The sequence below is a fragment of the Girardinichthys multiradiatus genome, chromosome 3, assembly GCF_021462225.1.
Source record: "Girardinichthys multiradiatus isolate DD_20200921_A chromosome 3, DD_fGirMul_XY1, whole genome shotgun sequence".
Lineage (NCBI taxonomy): Eukaryota > Metazoa > Chordata > Actinopteri > Cyprinodontiformes > Goodeidae > Girardinichthys > Girardinichthys multiradiatus.
Window position 1 is genome coordinate 9422591 of NC_061796.1, and position 19337 is coordinate 9441927.

A 19337-nucleotide genomic window follows, 5' to 3' on the forward strand; every position below is an offset into this window, starting at 1 on the left:
CAATTCTGTAGTCAGAATGTTTTTTTATTGGTTGGATGTAATATTCTAATCTCGAATGTCAGGATTTTTATCATAACAGAGATGAAGGCTTGACAACATCAGTCTGTTAATAATCTATTATGTGTTTCTCTTAATAAATTGACTTAGTAATATAACTGAACTTTTAAATAAAATTCTAATTTATTGACATGTGCTTGTTATGCAGATTTTCTAAAGACCATTGAAGCTCTTTGTTTAGACGTTCGCTGCCTTTTTCTCTCATTCTCTGTCCTGTCCTACCTGTCGATGGTACTGCATTATGCATTGTTTGTTTAAAAGTTGTTTTCTATCTGCTGACACCAGACTACAGATACTACACCTTGAATAAAATGTCATTTTAGACCTGAATAATTTGTAGATCAGAGTAAATAGTGAGATAATATCCTAAAATGTAATAGAGCAACCAATGTCCAAAGAAAAACTTTGAGCAGTATTTCTCAAGGTCACTTTAGAAGATTACCAAAAGATCTGGCTGCTTAGAAGATAAAGACATAACAGATGACAAGAATATTGCACTGTTTTATATGTTTATAAAAGTGTGAGTTAGACTTTCCTTCCTATTCTTTTCTTCTTTTCTTTTTCTACTCTGATTAAACTAAAGGGCAAAACATGGTCAGGCATACTTGACGTCGGGACTCAAAGTGGACATGTCCGTGCAAAGCTCAATTTTTACGACCGCATACATGTACGCGGTGCCGCATAATAAACTTCTCGGTGGGAAAAAGTCTCCACATCGAACTGTGTTATATGTGACACACAGCTCTGAGCAGCCGGTTTCGAGTATGCGCAGCGTCACAGCCACTCTCTGCCATGCACAAACAAGTGGATTCCTCTTGTTCGTCCCTAGTCTGGTTTATTGGCCTTTAACACCACCTTTTTTTTATTTATATTTTTCCAAAGCTACACTGTGAATTAGTTCGGCCTCCCCGTCCGACGTGGTCATGGCAAAAAGTGTGGGAAATATAGGCATTTGTCACCAGAAATATAGGAAATGTATACACTCTGAACTCTCACTATGAAGCCGCGGACAGTGAGCACGGAGTATGTGCTGCTCACAGAACGCTCGACTATTTTCTGCCCTTCAGATTGTTTTTCAGTTCTGCTCTAGTAGAAAGCCACCAATAATCTATAGAATATCAATCTTTTCTTTAAGCTAAACAAAAACAAAGGATAATCTAGTGCCTCAAAGTTCAACCCTCTTTGAATGCGAGACCTTGCCCGCTCAGCACAACAACAGAAGATGCCATAATAGCACAGACAGAAACATAAAATATATTGCATCTACCCTTTTAGAACAATGTATAAAATGGCTTTTAAGCAGTGCACTAATTAAAAGACAGAATTTTAGTCTTTAGACAGAACACAAAACATCCCTGAAATCCTAACATGTGCACAGAAACAAAGAAAACAACTATAATTTAAAGCATATATGTTGTACTGGGTGGTATTTGTAGTTTCTGGTCTTAGGGTTCAGAGGCTACCAGTGTCTGGAGATAACGATCTCCATGTTTAATTACAGTTCATTTGTCACATCTCAATTTTTGCACACTGTAGTCTTGTCATAGTAATCCCTCTTCAGCATTGTGCTGATATCTCAGTGTTACAGTAAACCTGTTTTATCCTGACTGTTAAAACACTTTCCTCTGTTATGATTCTGGCACGTCTGTTCTATCCTGTCTCCCTGGCTGCAGTCAGCAGATTAGATGCACCTGGTGGCTGCTGCAGTGTAGTGCAATCTGTGGCATGCCAAGCACCTGTGTCTTCCCTGATATATACTGACTTTGACAAGCAGATGGTGCAAGATTTTTGAAAGCCATCGTTTGAGTAGATATCCAGCGTTCCTTCCTGTCTGATCATTGTTCTTGACCTTGCCTTGGCTTTTGGATTTATGCCTCTGCCTGCCCCTTGCCTGACGCCTCTTGTTCCGATCGTTGACCCTGTTTCTGTCCTTGGATTATTGAACCAGCCTAGTCCTCGGATTATTCAGCCTGGAGTCACTTCTTACCTGTGCTGTGGAGATCACCGCCTGCCGCCCACTGAGGTTTTCCCCTGAGGTTTCAAGTTCCACTCAAGACAAAAGCAGGGATTCCTGGAAGCTGTGAGGAGTGTTACCTGTGTGACATTTTCCTGTGGCTGAATAAACCTTTTAAACTTTCAGTACTGTGTCTGGCTGAATCTTGGGTCCGCCTTTTTTCTGATTCATAGCATCCTCGCATCATATTAAAGAAAGATTATATTCAGAAGACAGTCTCGGCTCACGATGCAGTCTAGATAAGAAGGCATGTGTTAGGTAAATACAATGCACTCTTCAGTAGCAGTAATACACTAATCTTTCTTTTGTACATTTTATTTTAAACTTTATACTACTATACTGTTTACCCGCATGTTTATATTAATTATATTTTCCCTCTGCTTTTCAAATGTGGTGCTTTTTCTAAAGTTACATTTGGCTAAGGCAATCGGCTCTAGGTCCCAAACGTTCATATAATTGGGGTCAAAGATTTGCATCCTTTGTCTCAGATAGACTTGTCAGTCTATCTGAGATCTTACACTGCCATGATTTATTGTTCTGAACCAGTTGTGAATATCTTAGTGGAACAAATATGTGTGGATTGTAAAGTGGTAATAATTGTTGATATTATGGCAGCTTTATTTGCATTATTGTTAATGGTTAGTTATTAGTTAATGGTTGTATAAAATAAATTAGATAAAACAGAGCCCTCCTACACTTTAAGAAATTTCATTAGATATTAGAGCTGTGTTGCACTAAAAGATAATTATTTAGTGCTGTAATTTTTTTTTTTTTTAATGTTAATCTGTGTGTAAACATTTTGTATGCATGTGTACACTATACAACTGAATAAATTCTGATGGCAATCATCAGGTTATGACAAAACCTAACCTGTAATAACATTTATCTCAGAGTCCACAAGACGCAGTTTTCTATCTCAGCAACCAGAGTTATAAGAAGTGATGAAAGCACCGCAGGAGGAGAAAAAAATGCTGTTGAAGAGCAGTGATTGTTCTCATCCAAGGTGCTCCTGGCAAAAAAAAGAGAGCGATTGAGAGAAATTGTGTAGGGACAGACTTGTGAAGAGAAGGATGTGTAAGATAGTGGAGACTGAATGATTAGTGAGTTTTTGCCCTCTGGAAAAAAACAAAAGAAGCAATGGGGGGGGGGGGGGGGAAGCTCTGAGGAACATGAGGAAAGTAAAAAGAAAATGAGTTAAAAAAAAAAAAGGATTTGGAGATTTTGAAGGGCCTTCTGGCTGAAGAAGAAAGAGGGAATCATACAAAAACAAGAATGAGTGGATGGTAGTAAGACAAGGCCAATGATTACAGGATTGTGTGGATCGGAGGAGCCTTGTGTGAGTTAGAGATGAGTAGAAATGTACCGCAGGGAAGCAAAAGAAGTGAAGAGATACACAGATGGGAAGAAGGGAGATTAAAGCAACAGGCAATGAGAGATTCATTGAAGCACGGTTCTCAGTAGAGGGAGAGAAGTATACAATTTCAAAGGTATGTTCCCCATTAAAACACTTCTTACCTGATACATTAATATCACCCTTCATTCCAACATTTTGTTTTTTGAATTTCTCTTCACTTGTCTACATTTTCTTATTGGCATTCTTCATCTTTCTAATTTAGGAACATCTCAGCCTGTCAAATCAAGCTTACGTCTCTGTCCATCATTGTCCACTTTACCACAGATACAGTGCAGTTTGAAAGAGGATTTTTTCCCCCTCTCTTTGTCTGTATTGCAAGAATCATGATGTCTTTACCTATCCTCAGGCTGCATATGTCTGTCAAGCTATAATGATGCCAGTGTATGAAGGCATATTGAATAAGATGTATGCAGAGATCTGGGTTAGAGACAACGAATCCTATTACAATAAATGCATGCTCTCCCAGTTACAGTAAACCAGTGTTGTTAAACAAATACAGTATTTTCCTATAGATTTATTGAAATATTAGAAGCACAGCTGCAAGCCATGGTAATGCTTCTAATGTGGCCCAATAAGTTTTGCATTCAAGATATAAAAAAAAATGTCAATACATGTTTATCTACACTTTGTTTTTAGTACAGTTGCTTCAGTGCAGGATTTCTGGGTTCCAATCGGATCCCATCTTTTGAATTTGAGTATCTAATAAGACCAATATTTTACAAACCGTGACGCTTTCACTCAAATGTTTAGTGTTTTGTCCTAATGCTTATATAAACAAACCACATAATTACTGTCAGCTACTGGATGCGATTTCTACCCATATATTCATTTGGGTTTCCATGAACAAAACTGATAATAACATAATAAGCTTCTGAACAATACTCTCAGGCCTGTATGTATAGTCTTTGTAGCTGCAGAAAAGCTGAATCTAAATACAAGCTACTGAGAAACAGAGGGATAAATGGTGGGGAGCAAACTTCACAACATAATGGTAGATAATAAAAACTTATGCTGTTTATTATTAAAATGATAAAAAAAAAACGCTTCATCCAGGGACGAAAGTTTAATTTCTGTTTGATTTACACAATTATTCACGAACAAAAGTGATGTTTTATTATTTGTTCAGGATATTGAAAAAAACACAAAAAAGTCCATGAGTTGTTCTTTTACTGAACATATACTTTTAAACTGCTAAGTGGTTGGTAGGGGTTGGGTGTAAAATAAATTTTTTGATGCATTGAGGTGTGGACATGGACAATCCTGAATAGAATAACAAATATCAAACTTGATTATCCTAATGTTCATTTACCACCATCATTTTTTAAGGAATGCAGAAGGTGAAACATGGAAGCGCAAACTGAAGTACTTAACAGCTTGTAGTAAACACATAACTATAAACGGTCTCAGGGAAAAAAGGATAAAGGAACTGAAAATAAATATTAATTTGATTTCTTATTGGCAATCACTTCTGTTTTTTTTTTTTTTCTTCTGGTTCCTGAGGGAGATGTTCTCCAGATAGGAAAATGACAGATCTCCCTAAGAAATCTGCAGTGTAAATGGAACCACCATTTGACTGAGTGTATCAGTATTTACAGTAAGTGCAAGTGAGTGGTGTTTCCATTAAGTGTGCTAACCTGCTCCAATGAAGCGATCCGACCAATTCATGTGAGTGCGGCATGTTTCTGGTGAAATCCGCAGTTTCTCCGTTTTCAGTCTGTAGCAGCAACCAGCCGCAGTACAGCATCAGGGTAATTGCAGCCCTTGGACTCACCATTCCTGATTCTGTATGAAGATTTGAATCATTAATCCGAGTGATTCAGGAACCAACCAGCTCTAGCAAACAAACAATGTCAATTAGATCCAGTGACAATATTGGATCAGATATGGCCAATCTCTTCTTTATAGTGGTTGTGATCAAGGACATCTATTTTAAACTGTAATCATAAAAACTGTTTTAATTATTTTGAAACTAACAATACTTTTTTTGTTTCCTGCAGAAGAAGCAAAGGACTAAACAACTCTCTGAACTCTTCCATTCTTACAACCCCTACGACCACAAGGTAAGATCTGGTACCTTTTTGCACTTAAGGAACTTCTCTTTATCTCAGATGTGTCTTAGCTCTATTGTAAAGCGCTTTGAGTGGTCAGTAATACTTGGAAGCTTCTACATAAATTTAGGTTTATTTACCATTCAGTCTACTTTCCTAAATTTGGGATGTTCTATTTTTCAGCCAGTTAGTTTCTGATCACCATCTGTTATTTGATGAGCACAGCCTCAAGTGTTTTAGCACCACTTAACGTAGACCAGAGGCCATTAACAGAACCAGGCAAAGCTTTTGTAGGTCACTGTCACCAGCATTACATCACATTTATAGTTGCAGTGAGTTTGTTTGTCTCCTCAAGACAGCCATCTGTTGTCAACAGTGTAGTGGATAAGGACAGCACAAGTGATTACATTGTGAAAGGCTGAAGTCAGCGATTGATCTAAATCAACATGTGTGTACTTCTGCATCTGTGAGTTTGGGTTTCTGTGCTAGCTGGCGACACACAGAACCTCCCAAGTTTTTACCCATGATCATTTTATCGTGACTGCAGTTTATATGCAAAGACCATTTTTGAGCTGTGTTCTTACAGAAAGAGGATCAAAAAGTGATGTCATCATAGCGGTGTACCTTACAAAAACATTTACTAAAAAGAGCTACATTTTGGAGTTTTTTTTTAGTTGAAAGAAAAGGTTTAGTTACACAGTCAACCATTTATCTGATCTGTAGTATAAAAGATACATTTTATGAACTGATCACGAAGTAGAGAAAAGGAAAAATGGGAAGCATAAATGTTTTAAATAGTCTAACCTCGATGCTAAGACTAGATGTTGTGCTACAAAGCTTGGGTTTAGCCATTTTTTAAAATCTTTTATGCAGTTTTCTTTCTGAATTATACAATGGAGTTTTAGTGCCATTGTAGATCAAAGGAAAAATTGATGTGGTCACAGAAGAGTAAATTTCCACCAAAAATCTCAGGCATTTCTACATAAATTTTACATATTTACAAGACAACACTTGGATATTCTCAAGATAATTTTACATGATGACCAAGGTCAGTCTGGCCAATTTGACTGTGGCTCCTCGGTGCGAGTTTGTAGAAGCCGCGTGTCCAGAGTTTCCGCATCGGAGGTACCCGGTCGGCACTTAGCTGGTGCACATGATCAGTCCTGAAGGAGCTACTCAAGATCGCGTCTGGTCACAGCATCGTGGACACACACTTGATCTTGTTATATCACATGCTCTGCCTGTTTCTAACGTTGAAAACCATGATGATGTGTTTTTTGATCACATTCCAGTGTTGTTTTAGTTAACTCGGGGCCCAGGTGCAGTAAAAGGAGATGCCACTGCTTGTCTCTGTGGAGTTATTATCCCCTCTGCTGCTTGCCTGAATTTGGTTTTCGGCTGCTTTCACATAGATTGCTGTTGTTCCCAAGGGCCTTGGTACTGAAGAGCACACTGCCTAGGTTTATTCAGCTTGCCGATCTGTCTTAGATCTGGTGGCTCCTCTGACAATCAGGCAGCCTAAAGCAAAACCTGAGACCCGGCTGAATGATCAGACTTGTGATACGAGGCATTGATACCGTAGCTTGACCTCTGGTGTCTTCACTGCAAAATTTTAAAATTCTGTGGTGCAACCTCTAAATGAAAAATCTAATTTGGTTCCCGGATTCAAGTCCTGGACCTGGCGACCTTTGCCAAATGTCTACTGAGATGCTACACCCTTACACACCTCCCCTTTCTCTCAGATTTGCTAATCAACTTTGTAGTGTACCCAGAACCAGGTCTGTGCTCAGAGGGGATTGGGCATTTGCTGTGCTGGGTCCTCAGCTTTGGAATCACCTCCCATTACACATCAGACAGACCTCTTCATTAGCTGCTTTTAAAACTTCTCTCGAGACCACTTTGCTCTCTTTGAGGGTTTTTAAAGGGCTTTCAAATAAAATTGGATTTGACTGGATCTCCTAAATTTACCATTTAGACTTTAAAGGAGTCCTGACACTTTGTTCTGCAAATTTCTGACTTTACTATGTCATAGATTATCCTAATTTAAATGTTGTACATTTGTGCCTTAAATATTGTTTTTAAATAATCATTTTTGTCTTGCAAATTTACAGCTTTTCGACATCAGATAATTTTTTGTTGTAAATTTATGAAAATAATGTAGAATTTGTAGAAAATATTATAGAAAGAGTTGTTTGGCAGAGCATTGGTCCTCCGTGGCCACATTCTTTTTTCCTTTGAGCTACACTGGCCTTGATACTTCATCTTAGAATTCAAACCTCGTGGTGCACTATTTGTTCCACACTAATTAAAAGAATTCAAGAAAGATCACGTTTTCACATTTGCCAGCATTCATTCTTGCCTCCTACACAAAGAAAGAAAAGAAGATGCACAAAAGCATGAATACTTTTCAGCAAACAACATAGAACACACATACACATACAAGAGTCTATAATAACAGAACACAAAATGTGAATAGAACCTTGTTAGTGGAAAATGTTTATAATTCATTAACACATTTGTTTCTAAATCAGGTACTTGGTATTTGTGAACTTGCTCACTAATATGATATATTGGAAAATGGACAGTGTTGCCATGATTGAACTGCTGTGCTGAGCTGCTCCACCTCGCAAACATTACTCAGTTCTTCATTTTTCTTTCCTCTTTAGTAGTATACTTGGTGAACATCTTGAATATACTTCTGCCTACATAAAACATGACTGTTATAAGTGGTTCATCTACAAAAAGGTCTCTCAGTTGAAGTCTTGCTTTTCACTTCATGTTTATTCGTTACATGCTAGTCTGTTCACAAGAAAAACACGAAAATGTTGCAAATGCATAGACTTTTTGTTTTGTGTGTAAATTATTGTTTTAAAGGCACTATCTTGTAGGGTAGTCAGCGTAATATATGATGTAATTGATCTTAAAAAAGGAAGTATTTAAAAACACGATTTAAGGGAGCAGCGCTGTAGACACAGAAACAATCAGTCCCTCCCCTTCCTTGGAAAGACTTACCTGATGGTTGGGAATAAAAACGATGGGCTTTTGCTGGAAATTTCAAACTCCACTAAAAGCAAGTACATTTGGAGGAAATCCTTTGTGACCCTCTTTAGTCATCCAGACAAAGGCAAAAGTGTTGTTTTTTTACTTGTTAAGACAAGCAAAGAATGCAAATACGTTCTGATGCTTGCTATACTAGAGAGCGGTGACTACAAAGAAGTAACACTAAAACCCTGGTGAAATGTCTTAAAGATTGACAGTAAAGTTTATGAAGAATTTAAAGAGGTCAGTATAGCCCATGAATCTGAAGAATAAAGGTGGTAAACTGGCCGGACCTTGTCAGCTACTTTTATCTGTTTAAATATTGTCAACTTACTGATAGCCTTGTCAGTATTAGATCCCCTATAGCTATGTGTTTTCTCCCCTCTAATTTCACCCAGTGCAATGCATCTGTCCTACTAACAGTATGAATTGATGGCTCTATTGGGAATGAAATGGTAAAGTGATAAAATGACCAGCACACCCCCCTTTATTACTTCTCTGCTCAGTATTAAAACAGTTGGGAGCTAAAATTGTGAAAAATAAAATGAGTAAACATTAAAAAACGGTGGATCCAGACTGAAGCCTGCAATTAGAGCAGTAAATAGCCAGAGCAAGTGGCAAATTACCCTGCTGACACCAGTTGATTACCAAAACGGTTATGATGGAAAATGACTTGAAATGCAAAAACTGAACAGGGCAAAAAAGAAGATTGGTTTCCATTTTAGTGAATCCAAAGTACATACTTCCATAAAGAATATCAACCCTTCTTGTTGTTATTTTTTCTACTGTTTTTCTATATAGGAAAGCAAGTTTATGGGTTTTCTTTTCCAAATGGGTGCTGAAATTCTACAACCTGTTGATTTTTTCCCCCCAATTCAGAGCAAAAATACTCTCAAATTGATTGGTTGTATGTTTTTTAAATCTTTACTTGAAAGATCCCTATGTTGTCTAAAAAGGGTTCTGCCGTATTGAAAATTTATTTTTCCTGGTATCAATATCGAGTTCAAACGCTCACTTCCCAATCTTATTTAAACCATCAGTATGATGTCTGAAATGTCAGCCATTACATCCATAAGCTTCCTTTTTCACTTTTTTCTTGTGTATAAATTATATCTGAAAAAACCCAAATCATCACTTAGTGTTTTCTATACATGAATATTCTTAACTTGTCATATTTCTTTTTATTTGAATATGCTCAAGCTCCAGCCATATTCTTTTTCTATAGATAGTGAAAATATGCAAATAAATCTCTACATTACAAATTAGCTGTAAGCTACGATTTAATGATAATACATCAAATGTGAAGCATGCTTCCTCGCAGATCAACCACAGCTCTGCCTATCCTTGCTCGTGTTCCTACGCAACAGAGATATTGAGCAGATCAGCTTATATTAAGCAAACAAAGCCCCTTGAATAGAAATAAATTAAGTCTGATAAGATCCTTGATTTTACCATAAGTTCCTTCTGGCTAAGGTAATGTATTTATAGTGTGTGTTATTTGTTTATGTGTGTGATACAGAGACTGTGATCAAAGTTAGGCGGAGGTACTGACGTTTTAAACCTTTTTGTTTTTTTTTGACATTGTTACTTTTTACTTTGTCTGCATTTTGAACCCAGGGCTGATGTGTGTGTCCAGTTTTCTCTTGTGTGTTTACATGAGCTACACTTGCCCTTCTCTATTGGATGTGTGTTAAAGGGATTGGAGTGTGTGCTGGTGTGTGTGTTTGTGATGATTAATGTGAGGTATCCTTTAGCCAGATGGTGCTGAACAAGGCCAATCCATCAGCATTGAAAGGACCGGTGGGCAGAAAGCTGGCAGAGCACTTTATCTAGGGCCAATGCCCCCACTGGACACACACAAACACACACTTGCAGACAAACAATTTTGTAGGCTTTGACTGTGTAGCCCTCTAGGCGGTCGTGGAAGCAAGTATTGTGTTTTCAAATGAATGGATTTGCTTGTTTTGTGGCTACGGCTGTCCTACATAAGTTGTTTTGCTCTAGTGATTAAAACGATGGTGGTATGGCACCAAGACCTGTCAGATTTTAGTACTGCTCAGATATTAAGTCAATCTCAATGTTTCTTTGTGTGTGTATTTAAACACAACCTATCACGTGGCTCCTGAGTATCTCCTTGCATTCTGGTTCTATCGAACCTCAAACCCTGACAATTTTAAGTTGAAAATCTTTTTTTCACCTTTTAGGGCAAGGGTTGGTGACCGGCCAAATTGGTTCAAATCCTTAACTTGTGGTCTGGGGCCAAACAAAATCAGGGGTGTCCAAACCACATCGCAGTGACAACACCACTCCTCTTTGTGGAAGTTACCAAGGGAAGACGTCTGCATACAAACACATTTTAGCTGTTTAAAAATGAAGTCAGAAAAAGCACAGAGATGTTTGAAGCTTTTGAAAAGGAACCTGTGTTTGAAGAACATGTTGACAGTTTTTTTTAAACTGTAGGAGAGTGAGCAGATGACAGAAAGGATGGATAGAGTAAAGCAATGCTGTTTTATCCTTTGGAGCACACCAATAATAGTTTTACAAACATGAGCAGGGCATCTATTTTTTTAAACTTCAACGTAACGTCTTAGCGTAAGTACATATATTAAAAAAACCCAAAACCAAACAAACTAGACAGTAATTGATCATTTAACTGTACTTGCTTACTGAAGTGTAGGTTGTTAAACTAAAAGCTTGCTCCTGGTAGCACTTGGCAATATTTAAATGAAAACGGCAAATGGTTACCTTACCGGTTATAACAGCTGTGTTTTGTGCTATGCAAGCCACTGACACAATTCTTACCAAATGAGACGTGAACCTGTTTTTCAGCAGCCTAAACACTCCTAATTCAAACTATATATGCTCTCTGGCATCTAGTATGGGTAAATTTGTAATTTTCCCTGGAAATGGTATAATATTCCTTTAATAATATCTTTTAATTTTTGCTTTTTCCAATATTCCTGCATGTGCCATCAACAATCATTTGTTTTAGAATAGCAGAAACCTATTTTGCAGCGACTGCTGTGAGACATGATGTGATGTCGCCTCTTGTGATAGAAATAATTGAGGACAACTCAGTCAGAAAAATATTATAAATGTTTTTGCGCCTTCCTATGTTGTTCTGAAATCCGATTGGTCCATCTTCTAAAAAAAACAGTTTTGTTTACTAGTCAACACCGTAGGACAATTTAAAAAACAATTATTTTTCTTTTCCAATTCTCTTACTTTGTGCTCAGACACATTCAAAATTAGTTTGTTTGCACATCTAGCAGTATTTCCAACCATTTGATTTAGGATTTTCTCAGTTTAATGTAAAAACAAAAATTTTATATTTAGCTCCAGAAATTCAAAGTATGTTTCCTTGACTGAACTTGTGTTGTTAGTAAAAAAGGTACCTAAACCTTCCTCCACACACTCATACTTCTGTCCATTTGCTCCATTGCTGTGTCATCCTGTGTAAAGTTGTGCTCCCTGAAGGATCTGCATTTCCAGGTTGAATTTGTGAAGCACCCATTATGCCGAAGTTGGTCTCTGCAATGTGTGTGGCGCTCCTTGCATTCAACTGGGAAAGCTAACAGGAAAACCTCTCCTCTCTCACTGTGCAAGTCTCCTGAGAGCAAACAGTGAGACAGAAACGAACATACATTCTCCACGCTGTGTTCATGGACCTGAATGACAGAGGTGACAGTTTTCCCCATGGCAAGAGAGGAGGGACAAGCTGTCAACATGGCCCGCTTCACCTGCCCAGCCGTGCGAGACGCATGCACAGGGCAAGGAAGACAGAAAAAGGAAGACTGGAAAAAAAGTGGAGGCGGCAGAAAAGAGAGACCGATAATGAAAGATTAAAAAGGTATAGAAGTCATTTATAGAAAATAAGGCATTTAATTAAACCTGGTAAACTTTTCTCTGCAGTTAGTGTAAACGTTTGCCTCAGAGTAGCCGAGATAATTATCATCTAAAGAAAGAAAAAAGTGTAATTAGTCTAATAATTCCCCTCCGCTCCCCAGATTTTTTAGCAGTATTCTCTACATGTTGTTTAAGGGAGCAATTAGCAATCTTTTTTCTCCCTTTTGGCATTTGAATTACTTTTAAATTTTAGCTGTCGGTAACTAACCTCTGTCTTGTTCAAACTTGACATTTGTTTAATCTTGTTGAACAAGTTTGACTGGAACAAAAAACAAGTCATATAAATAACTGGCATCAGGGCTGTGTAATAGGTTGCAATGCACTTTAATATTACACTTACCTGATGAGAAAAAACAGCCATTAGACTAAATTCATCTGCATGTATCGTTGTGAATGTGCATCCACTTATTGCTCACAAAAAGAAGTAAATTTTCCAAAATTCTGTTTACATTGATCAGCATCGCTGTACCTTGCAGGCTCAACTTAATGGATTCAGGCACAGCATTCTATTAGCCAGAAGTTCTATGTTCTGTGTTGAAAAAATGCAACTGTTTAAATGCTTTGGTCAGCACATGAGGAAACTATGAGGAGCATCATCTTCAAGTTTTGTTTTTTTATTGACTTATTTTTTGTATTACATTACAAGAAATCAATTTACTATGAACAGAAATAAAATAAAAGTAATGTAAAAAATAGAGGTAAAAAAATCAAATATTCAGTTGCTTATGGATTAGGTTCTAAGACTTAGATCATACTACCTGTGTTACTGCAAAAGGAGTATACTTTGAATGGCTTCTGCTTGCTGCACAGTAGTTGATTTATTAATTAATTGTTTTTGCCTGGTTCCACTCATAATGATTATGATCTGGAAACAGTTTTTTTTGTAATGCCTGGTTTACACGGCGGGGTTTTTATGCCGATTTTTGCCCCAATCTTCCCCTTCTGACATGCCCTGATAATCGTGATGGCTCTAAGGGTAATCTTATGAGATATTCCTGCTGTATGTGGTGTGTTAAGAGTGATCTAGTGTGCTCGGTAGGACATTGGGACCGCTCTGACCTCAAATCGGGGATATTCAACATGTAGGATTGTGTTGGCCCGATATCCTACCGTGTGGGGTGTTCCCCGAGGGCAAACGAGCATGCAACCTATTATATGAGACGTTCATTCAATCAGAAAGCGAGGTGACGGAAACACAGATGGGAATTAAACTGAACTCACATTTGATCTCGAGAGTTTTGAGAGATTTCCTGTCTGACATCTGAATGGTTGTGAGTGAAATCTGTTTATGTGCATGCGTAGTGCCTGCCGTGTGGCTCGACACCATACACTGCAGGACCAAACATGTTATACCAATGATCTTTTTTTTTTATCGCCACTTGTGGGGTCTCTCAGGTTTAAAAAATCAACTGACAATTTTTTTAAAACTATCCACAATATCAGTGACACTTACAATTCAGGGTGATGGCTCCAAAACCAAATAAAAACGTTGCTACATCAGAAAAAAATAAAATAAATATATATACAGGTCCTTCTCAAAATATTAGCATATTGTGATAAAGTTCATTATTTTCCATAATGTAATGATGAAAATGTAACATTCATATATTTTAGATTCATTGCACACTAACTGAAATATTTCAGGTCTTTTATTGTCTTAATACGGATGATTTTGGCATACAGCTCATGAAAACCCAAAATTCCTATCTCACAAAATTAGCATATCATTAAAAGGGTCTCTAAACGAGCTATGAACCTAATCATCTGAATCAACGAGTTAACTCTAAACACCTGCAAAAGATTCCTGAGGCCTTTAAAACTCCCAGCCTGGTTCATCACTCAAAACCCCAATCATGGGTAAGACTGCCGACCTGACTGCTGTCCAGAAGGCCACTATTGACACCCTCAAGCAAGAGGGTAAGACACAGAAAGAAATTTCTGAACGAATAGGCTGTTCCCAGAGTGCTGTATCAAGGCACCTCAGTGGGAAGTCTGTGGGAAGGAAAAAGTGTGGCAGAAAATGCTGCACAACGAGAAGAGGTGACCGGACCCTGAGGAAGATTGTGGAGAAGGGCCGATTCCAGACCTTGGGGGACCTGCGGAAGCAGTGGACTGAGTCTGGAGTAGAAACATCCAGAGCCACCGTGCACAGGCGTGTGCAGGAAATGGGCTACAGGTGCCGCATTCCCCAGGTCAAGCCACTTTTGAACCAGAAACAGCGGCAGAAGCGCCTGACCTGGGCTACAGAGAAGCAGCACTGCACTGTTGCTCAGTGATCCAAAGTACTTTTTTCGGATGAAAGCAAATTCTGCATGTCATTCGGAAATCAAGGTGCCAGAGTCTGGAGGAAGACTGGGGAGAAGGAAATGCCAAAATGCCAGAAGTCCAGTGTCAAGTACCCACATTCAGTGATGGTCTGGGGTGCCGTGTCAGCTGCTGGTGTTGGTCCACTGTGTTTTATCAAGGGCAGGGTCAATGCAGCTAGCTATCAGGAGATTTTGGAGCACTTCATGCTTCCATCTGCTGAAAAGCTTTATGGAGATGAAGATTTCATTTTTCAGCACGACCTGGCACCTGCTCACAGTGCCAAAACCACTGGTAAATGGTTTACCGACCATGGTATCACTGTGCTCAATTGGCCTGCCAACTCTCCTGACCTGAACCCCATAGAGAATCTGTGGGATATTGTGAAGAGAACGTTGAGAGACTCAAGACCCAACACTCTGGATGAGCTAAAGGCCGCTATCGAAGCATTCTTGGCCTCCATAAGACCTCAGCAGTGCCACAGGCTGATTGCCTCCATGCCACGCCGCATTGAAGCAGTCATTTCTGCAAAAGGATTCCCAACCAAGTATTGAGTGCATAACTGTACATGATTATTTGAAGGTTGACGTTTTTTGTATTAAAAACACTTTTCTTTTATTGGTCGGATGAAATATGCTAATTTTGTGAGATAGGAATTTTGGGTTTTCATGACCTGTATGCCAAAATCATCCGTATTAAGACAATAAAAGACCTGAAATATTTCAATTAGTGTGCAATGAATCTAAAATATATGAATGTTAAATTTTCATCATTACATTATGGAAAATAATAGGTTTCATGGCTAAATTGGACCAGCCTGGTAGCTAGTCTTCATTGATTGCACATTGCACCAGTAAGAGCAGAGTGTGAAGGTTCAATTAGCAGGGTAAGAGCAAAGTTTTGCTCAAAATATTGAAATGCACACAACATTATGGGTGACATACCAGAGTTCAAAAGAGGACAAATTGTTGGTGCATATCTTGCTGGCGCATCTGTGACCAAGACATCAAGTCTTTGTGATGTATCAAGAGCCATGGTATCCAGGGTAATGTCAGCATACCACCAAGAAGGACGAACCACATCCAACAGGATTAACTGTGGACACAAGAGGAAGCTGTCTGAAAGGGATGTTCAGGTGCTAACCCGGATTGTATCCAAAAAACATAAAACCACGGCTGCCCAAATCACGGCAGAATTAAATGTGCACCTCAACTCTCCTGTTTCCACCAGAACTGTCCGTCAGGAGCTCCACAGGGTCAATATACACGGCCGGGCTGCTATAGCCAAACCTTTGGTCACTCATGCCAATGCCAAACGTGGGTTTCAATGGTGCAAGGAGCGCAAATCTTGGGCTGTGGACAATGTGAAACATGTATTGTTCTCTGATGAGTTCACCTTTACTGTTTTCCCCACATCCGGGAGAGTTACGGTGTGGAGAAGCCCCAAAGAAGCGAACCACCCAGACTGTTGCATGCCCAGAGTGAAGCATGGGGGTGGATCAGTGATGGTTTGGGCTGCCATATCATGGCATTCCCTTGGCCCAATACATGTGCTAGATGGGCGCGTCACTGCCAAGGACTACCGAACCATTCTTGAGGACCATGTGCATCCAATGGTTCAAACATTGTATCCTGAAGGCGGTGCCGTGTATCAGGACGACAATGCACCAATACACACAGCAAGACTGGTGAAAGATTGGTTTGATGAACATGAAAGTGAAGTTGAACATCTCCCATGGCCTGCACAGTCACTAGATCTAAATATTATTGAGCCACTTTGGGGTGTTTTGGAGGAGCGAGTCAGGAAACGTTTTCCTCCACCAGTATCACGTAGTGACCTGGCCACTATCCTGCAAGAAGAATGGCTTAAAATCCCTCTGACCACTGTGCAGGACTTGTATATGTCATTCCCAAGACAAATTGACGCTGTATTGGCCGCAAAAGGAGGCCCTACACCATACTAATAAATTATTGTGGTCTAAAACCAGGTGTTTCAGTTTCATTGTCCAACCCCTGTACAAATATATACGTTTATATATATATATATATATATATATATATATATATATATATATATATATTTATGTAGGTCTGTGTGTGTGTATGTATGTTGTGTTATTTTTATCTAAGTTTTGCTAAAGTTTGTCCCATTCATGTGAAACTGATATTGTAGATCGTCTTGACTCATGAGCTCTTTGCGTCCCTACATCAAACCTGTTGATAGGCTGATTCTTCATGACAAAGACGGACAGAGAGCTCTGCTGGAAAAATTAAAAACCATTGCAGGTTATCATTGGAAGTTGTCTATTGAGCATCACTGATATTTGTCAGTCTCTCACTTCTTCTCAGTCGGTCTTACTGGTTTCTTTCTTTTCCTAACAACGGTTTGGGTGTATTGTTCAATGACATTATTTTAATATTAGTATCATCCCTATAGCCAGTTTCAGTTAAAGGTATCACTACATTAGAGTTTATTCATCAAATTGATACATTTTAAAATAAATTACTAGTTTAAACAAAGTAGTTTTATTGGCCATTCCTCTGCTAACGATCTTTTAACAGGCTGTTACTGTAGTAAGTAAGTATTACTTACTAGTTAAATGGGTTTCTAAACATTGAATAGAATAACGCATGTACTACTTTATGGACAGGAATAAATATTCTACACTTGAATCTAAAACTGTAAGAAGAATAAAAACAGAGAAAGCTATCTAAAAACATATTTCAAAAGCTTCTTGTTGTTTCAGTTGTTGTTGTATTGGAGGGTTTCCAGCAAGTCCCAGTCACTCCTTCCCCCTCTGCTCTGCAGCCTGGACGTCTGCACCAGCTTACATGGAGCTCAAACAAGAGAACGCCCCCGTTTAACATATCGTGTTTTTCCCTCTTGAACACAGAACAACAATACAGATTGTAAAAAATAATGTAAATAAATGTTTCAAATGAATGTTTTTAAAAGCCCACTTTTTTGCTATTTATAAATTTACTCCACAAACACTCAAAGCAGTGGTTCATTAAAACAGGGTTTGTATCTGCTTTAGCACATTTTGTGATTAAGATCTAAACAGTGGAGTAGGGAGAGTATTAGTGGGGAGGGAGTTTGAAGTGGCGGAAAACTGAATGACAGAGGGGTGTTGGGCCTTGTGTTACTAAATGGCTTCCTAGACAGAAGAGTGAATGCTTTCCCATTCAATCAAAATGCCTACTGTTCATCTAGGTTCTTTTAAAAAGGCATGTGTGTTTTATTGTAGATGTAGGTGTGTATTTCTTTTCTTTCTTCTGTATGATGCAGCTGCTCTCTGTGCAAGTATTTCTTTTTGTGTCTTTTTATAAATGTTATCTGCTGATACATAAATAATATATACAATTTCTCTACAGTGTTTATTTTCTCTGACTTCATTGGCTGAGCTAATGTTTATTATTGCATATATAACAGTATCTGCATTTAAAACGAGAAGTTAAATAGTTTTTTCTTCTCAAATATTGCCGTCATGAGTCAAACCGTTAAATAAGTGTTCATGAATCATTGCTACCTTGTTTTATGGAAGTGTTCATAATTTTGCATTAAGAATGTGATTATAAAAGGAGACACATTCACTTAATTGAAACATTTCACAATAAAAAATATGCTTCAATATACAGCAGACTTCTAACATAATACCAAATTCTCATTGCGTTCTGCCAAACCGCCTCTAGATGTGTAGATATACTGTGCTAGAGATAAAAACAGAAGAACCACTAAGATAAATCAACAAGTGAAAGCAAGATTTTAAATGGTGCTAACAAACAATTTACAATGGGAGATAAGCTGTCCACCGCCTGTAAAGTGTGAAGATAAAGTTGCCCACAAAGAAGCTTGAGCAGTTTATCATTTATTTATTCACTATCGACAAAGTGAATTGATTATTCAGAGAATGGCTGACTAAGCTATTCTTCTTGATAAAGAGTCTGTGACTTTAGAGGTGTAAATCTGTGATAAACTGGGATTTCAGTGGAGGTAGTAAATGAAAAGAAACATTTTCGAAGACCCACAACAGACCCACTCTAAAGAATATCCCCAGACCCATACTGCTACCTCTGTACTTGTTCCCATGTTTATTTGTGAGTCATCAAATACACTGTACTTGTTGGTAGCATTTTTTGGCCTTTTTGGTAATTAATCTAAAAAGAAATGAAACATATTTGTTTAAAATATTTCAAACTGTTGTAGTTGGTGATTCATGTAGCTTACAGAATATAGGAAAAGGTTATGGCCAAAATGAGCTACAAGGGAAAACTCTGAAAACTCAACCAATGGGCTCTGAATTCTACTTAGAGCCCATTGGTTGAAATCATTTTTGGCACTGTTGTTATTTGTTGTGTCATTTTGTTTTTGAATAGACCAATATACCTTGATAGTGTGGCACATAACATTCACCCAAAGGCATTGGAAGACAAACTAACCTTGCTTTTAGTAAATAAAGACAAAACCGACAGTTCATTTTTGAGCAGCCTTACATTTTAAAGGCAGTTGAAAGTTTACTTTAAAGTGCCTGCAAGCAGTTATGTATTTTGCTAAA

The 19337-nt window shown here is 38.2% G+C and overlaps 1 protein-coding gene across 2 annotated transcripts in view; it reads left to right on the top strand.

Moving 5' to 3' along the window:
- cdkal1 (CDK5 regulatory subunit associated protein 1-like 1) overlaps nucleotides 1-19337 on the top strand; it is a 281503-nt gene that overhangs the window by 201484 nt on the left and 60682 nt on the right. For both annotated transcript variants that reach the window (XM_047361870.1, XM_047361871.1), the window contains exon 12: nucleotides 5483-5545. In XM_047361870.1, the coding sequence (XP_047217826.1) occupies nucleotides 5483-5545 (63 nt within the window). The remainder of the gene's footprint in view (nucleotides 1-5482; nucleotides 5546-19337) is intronic.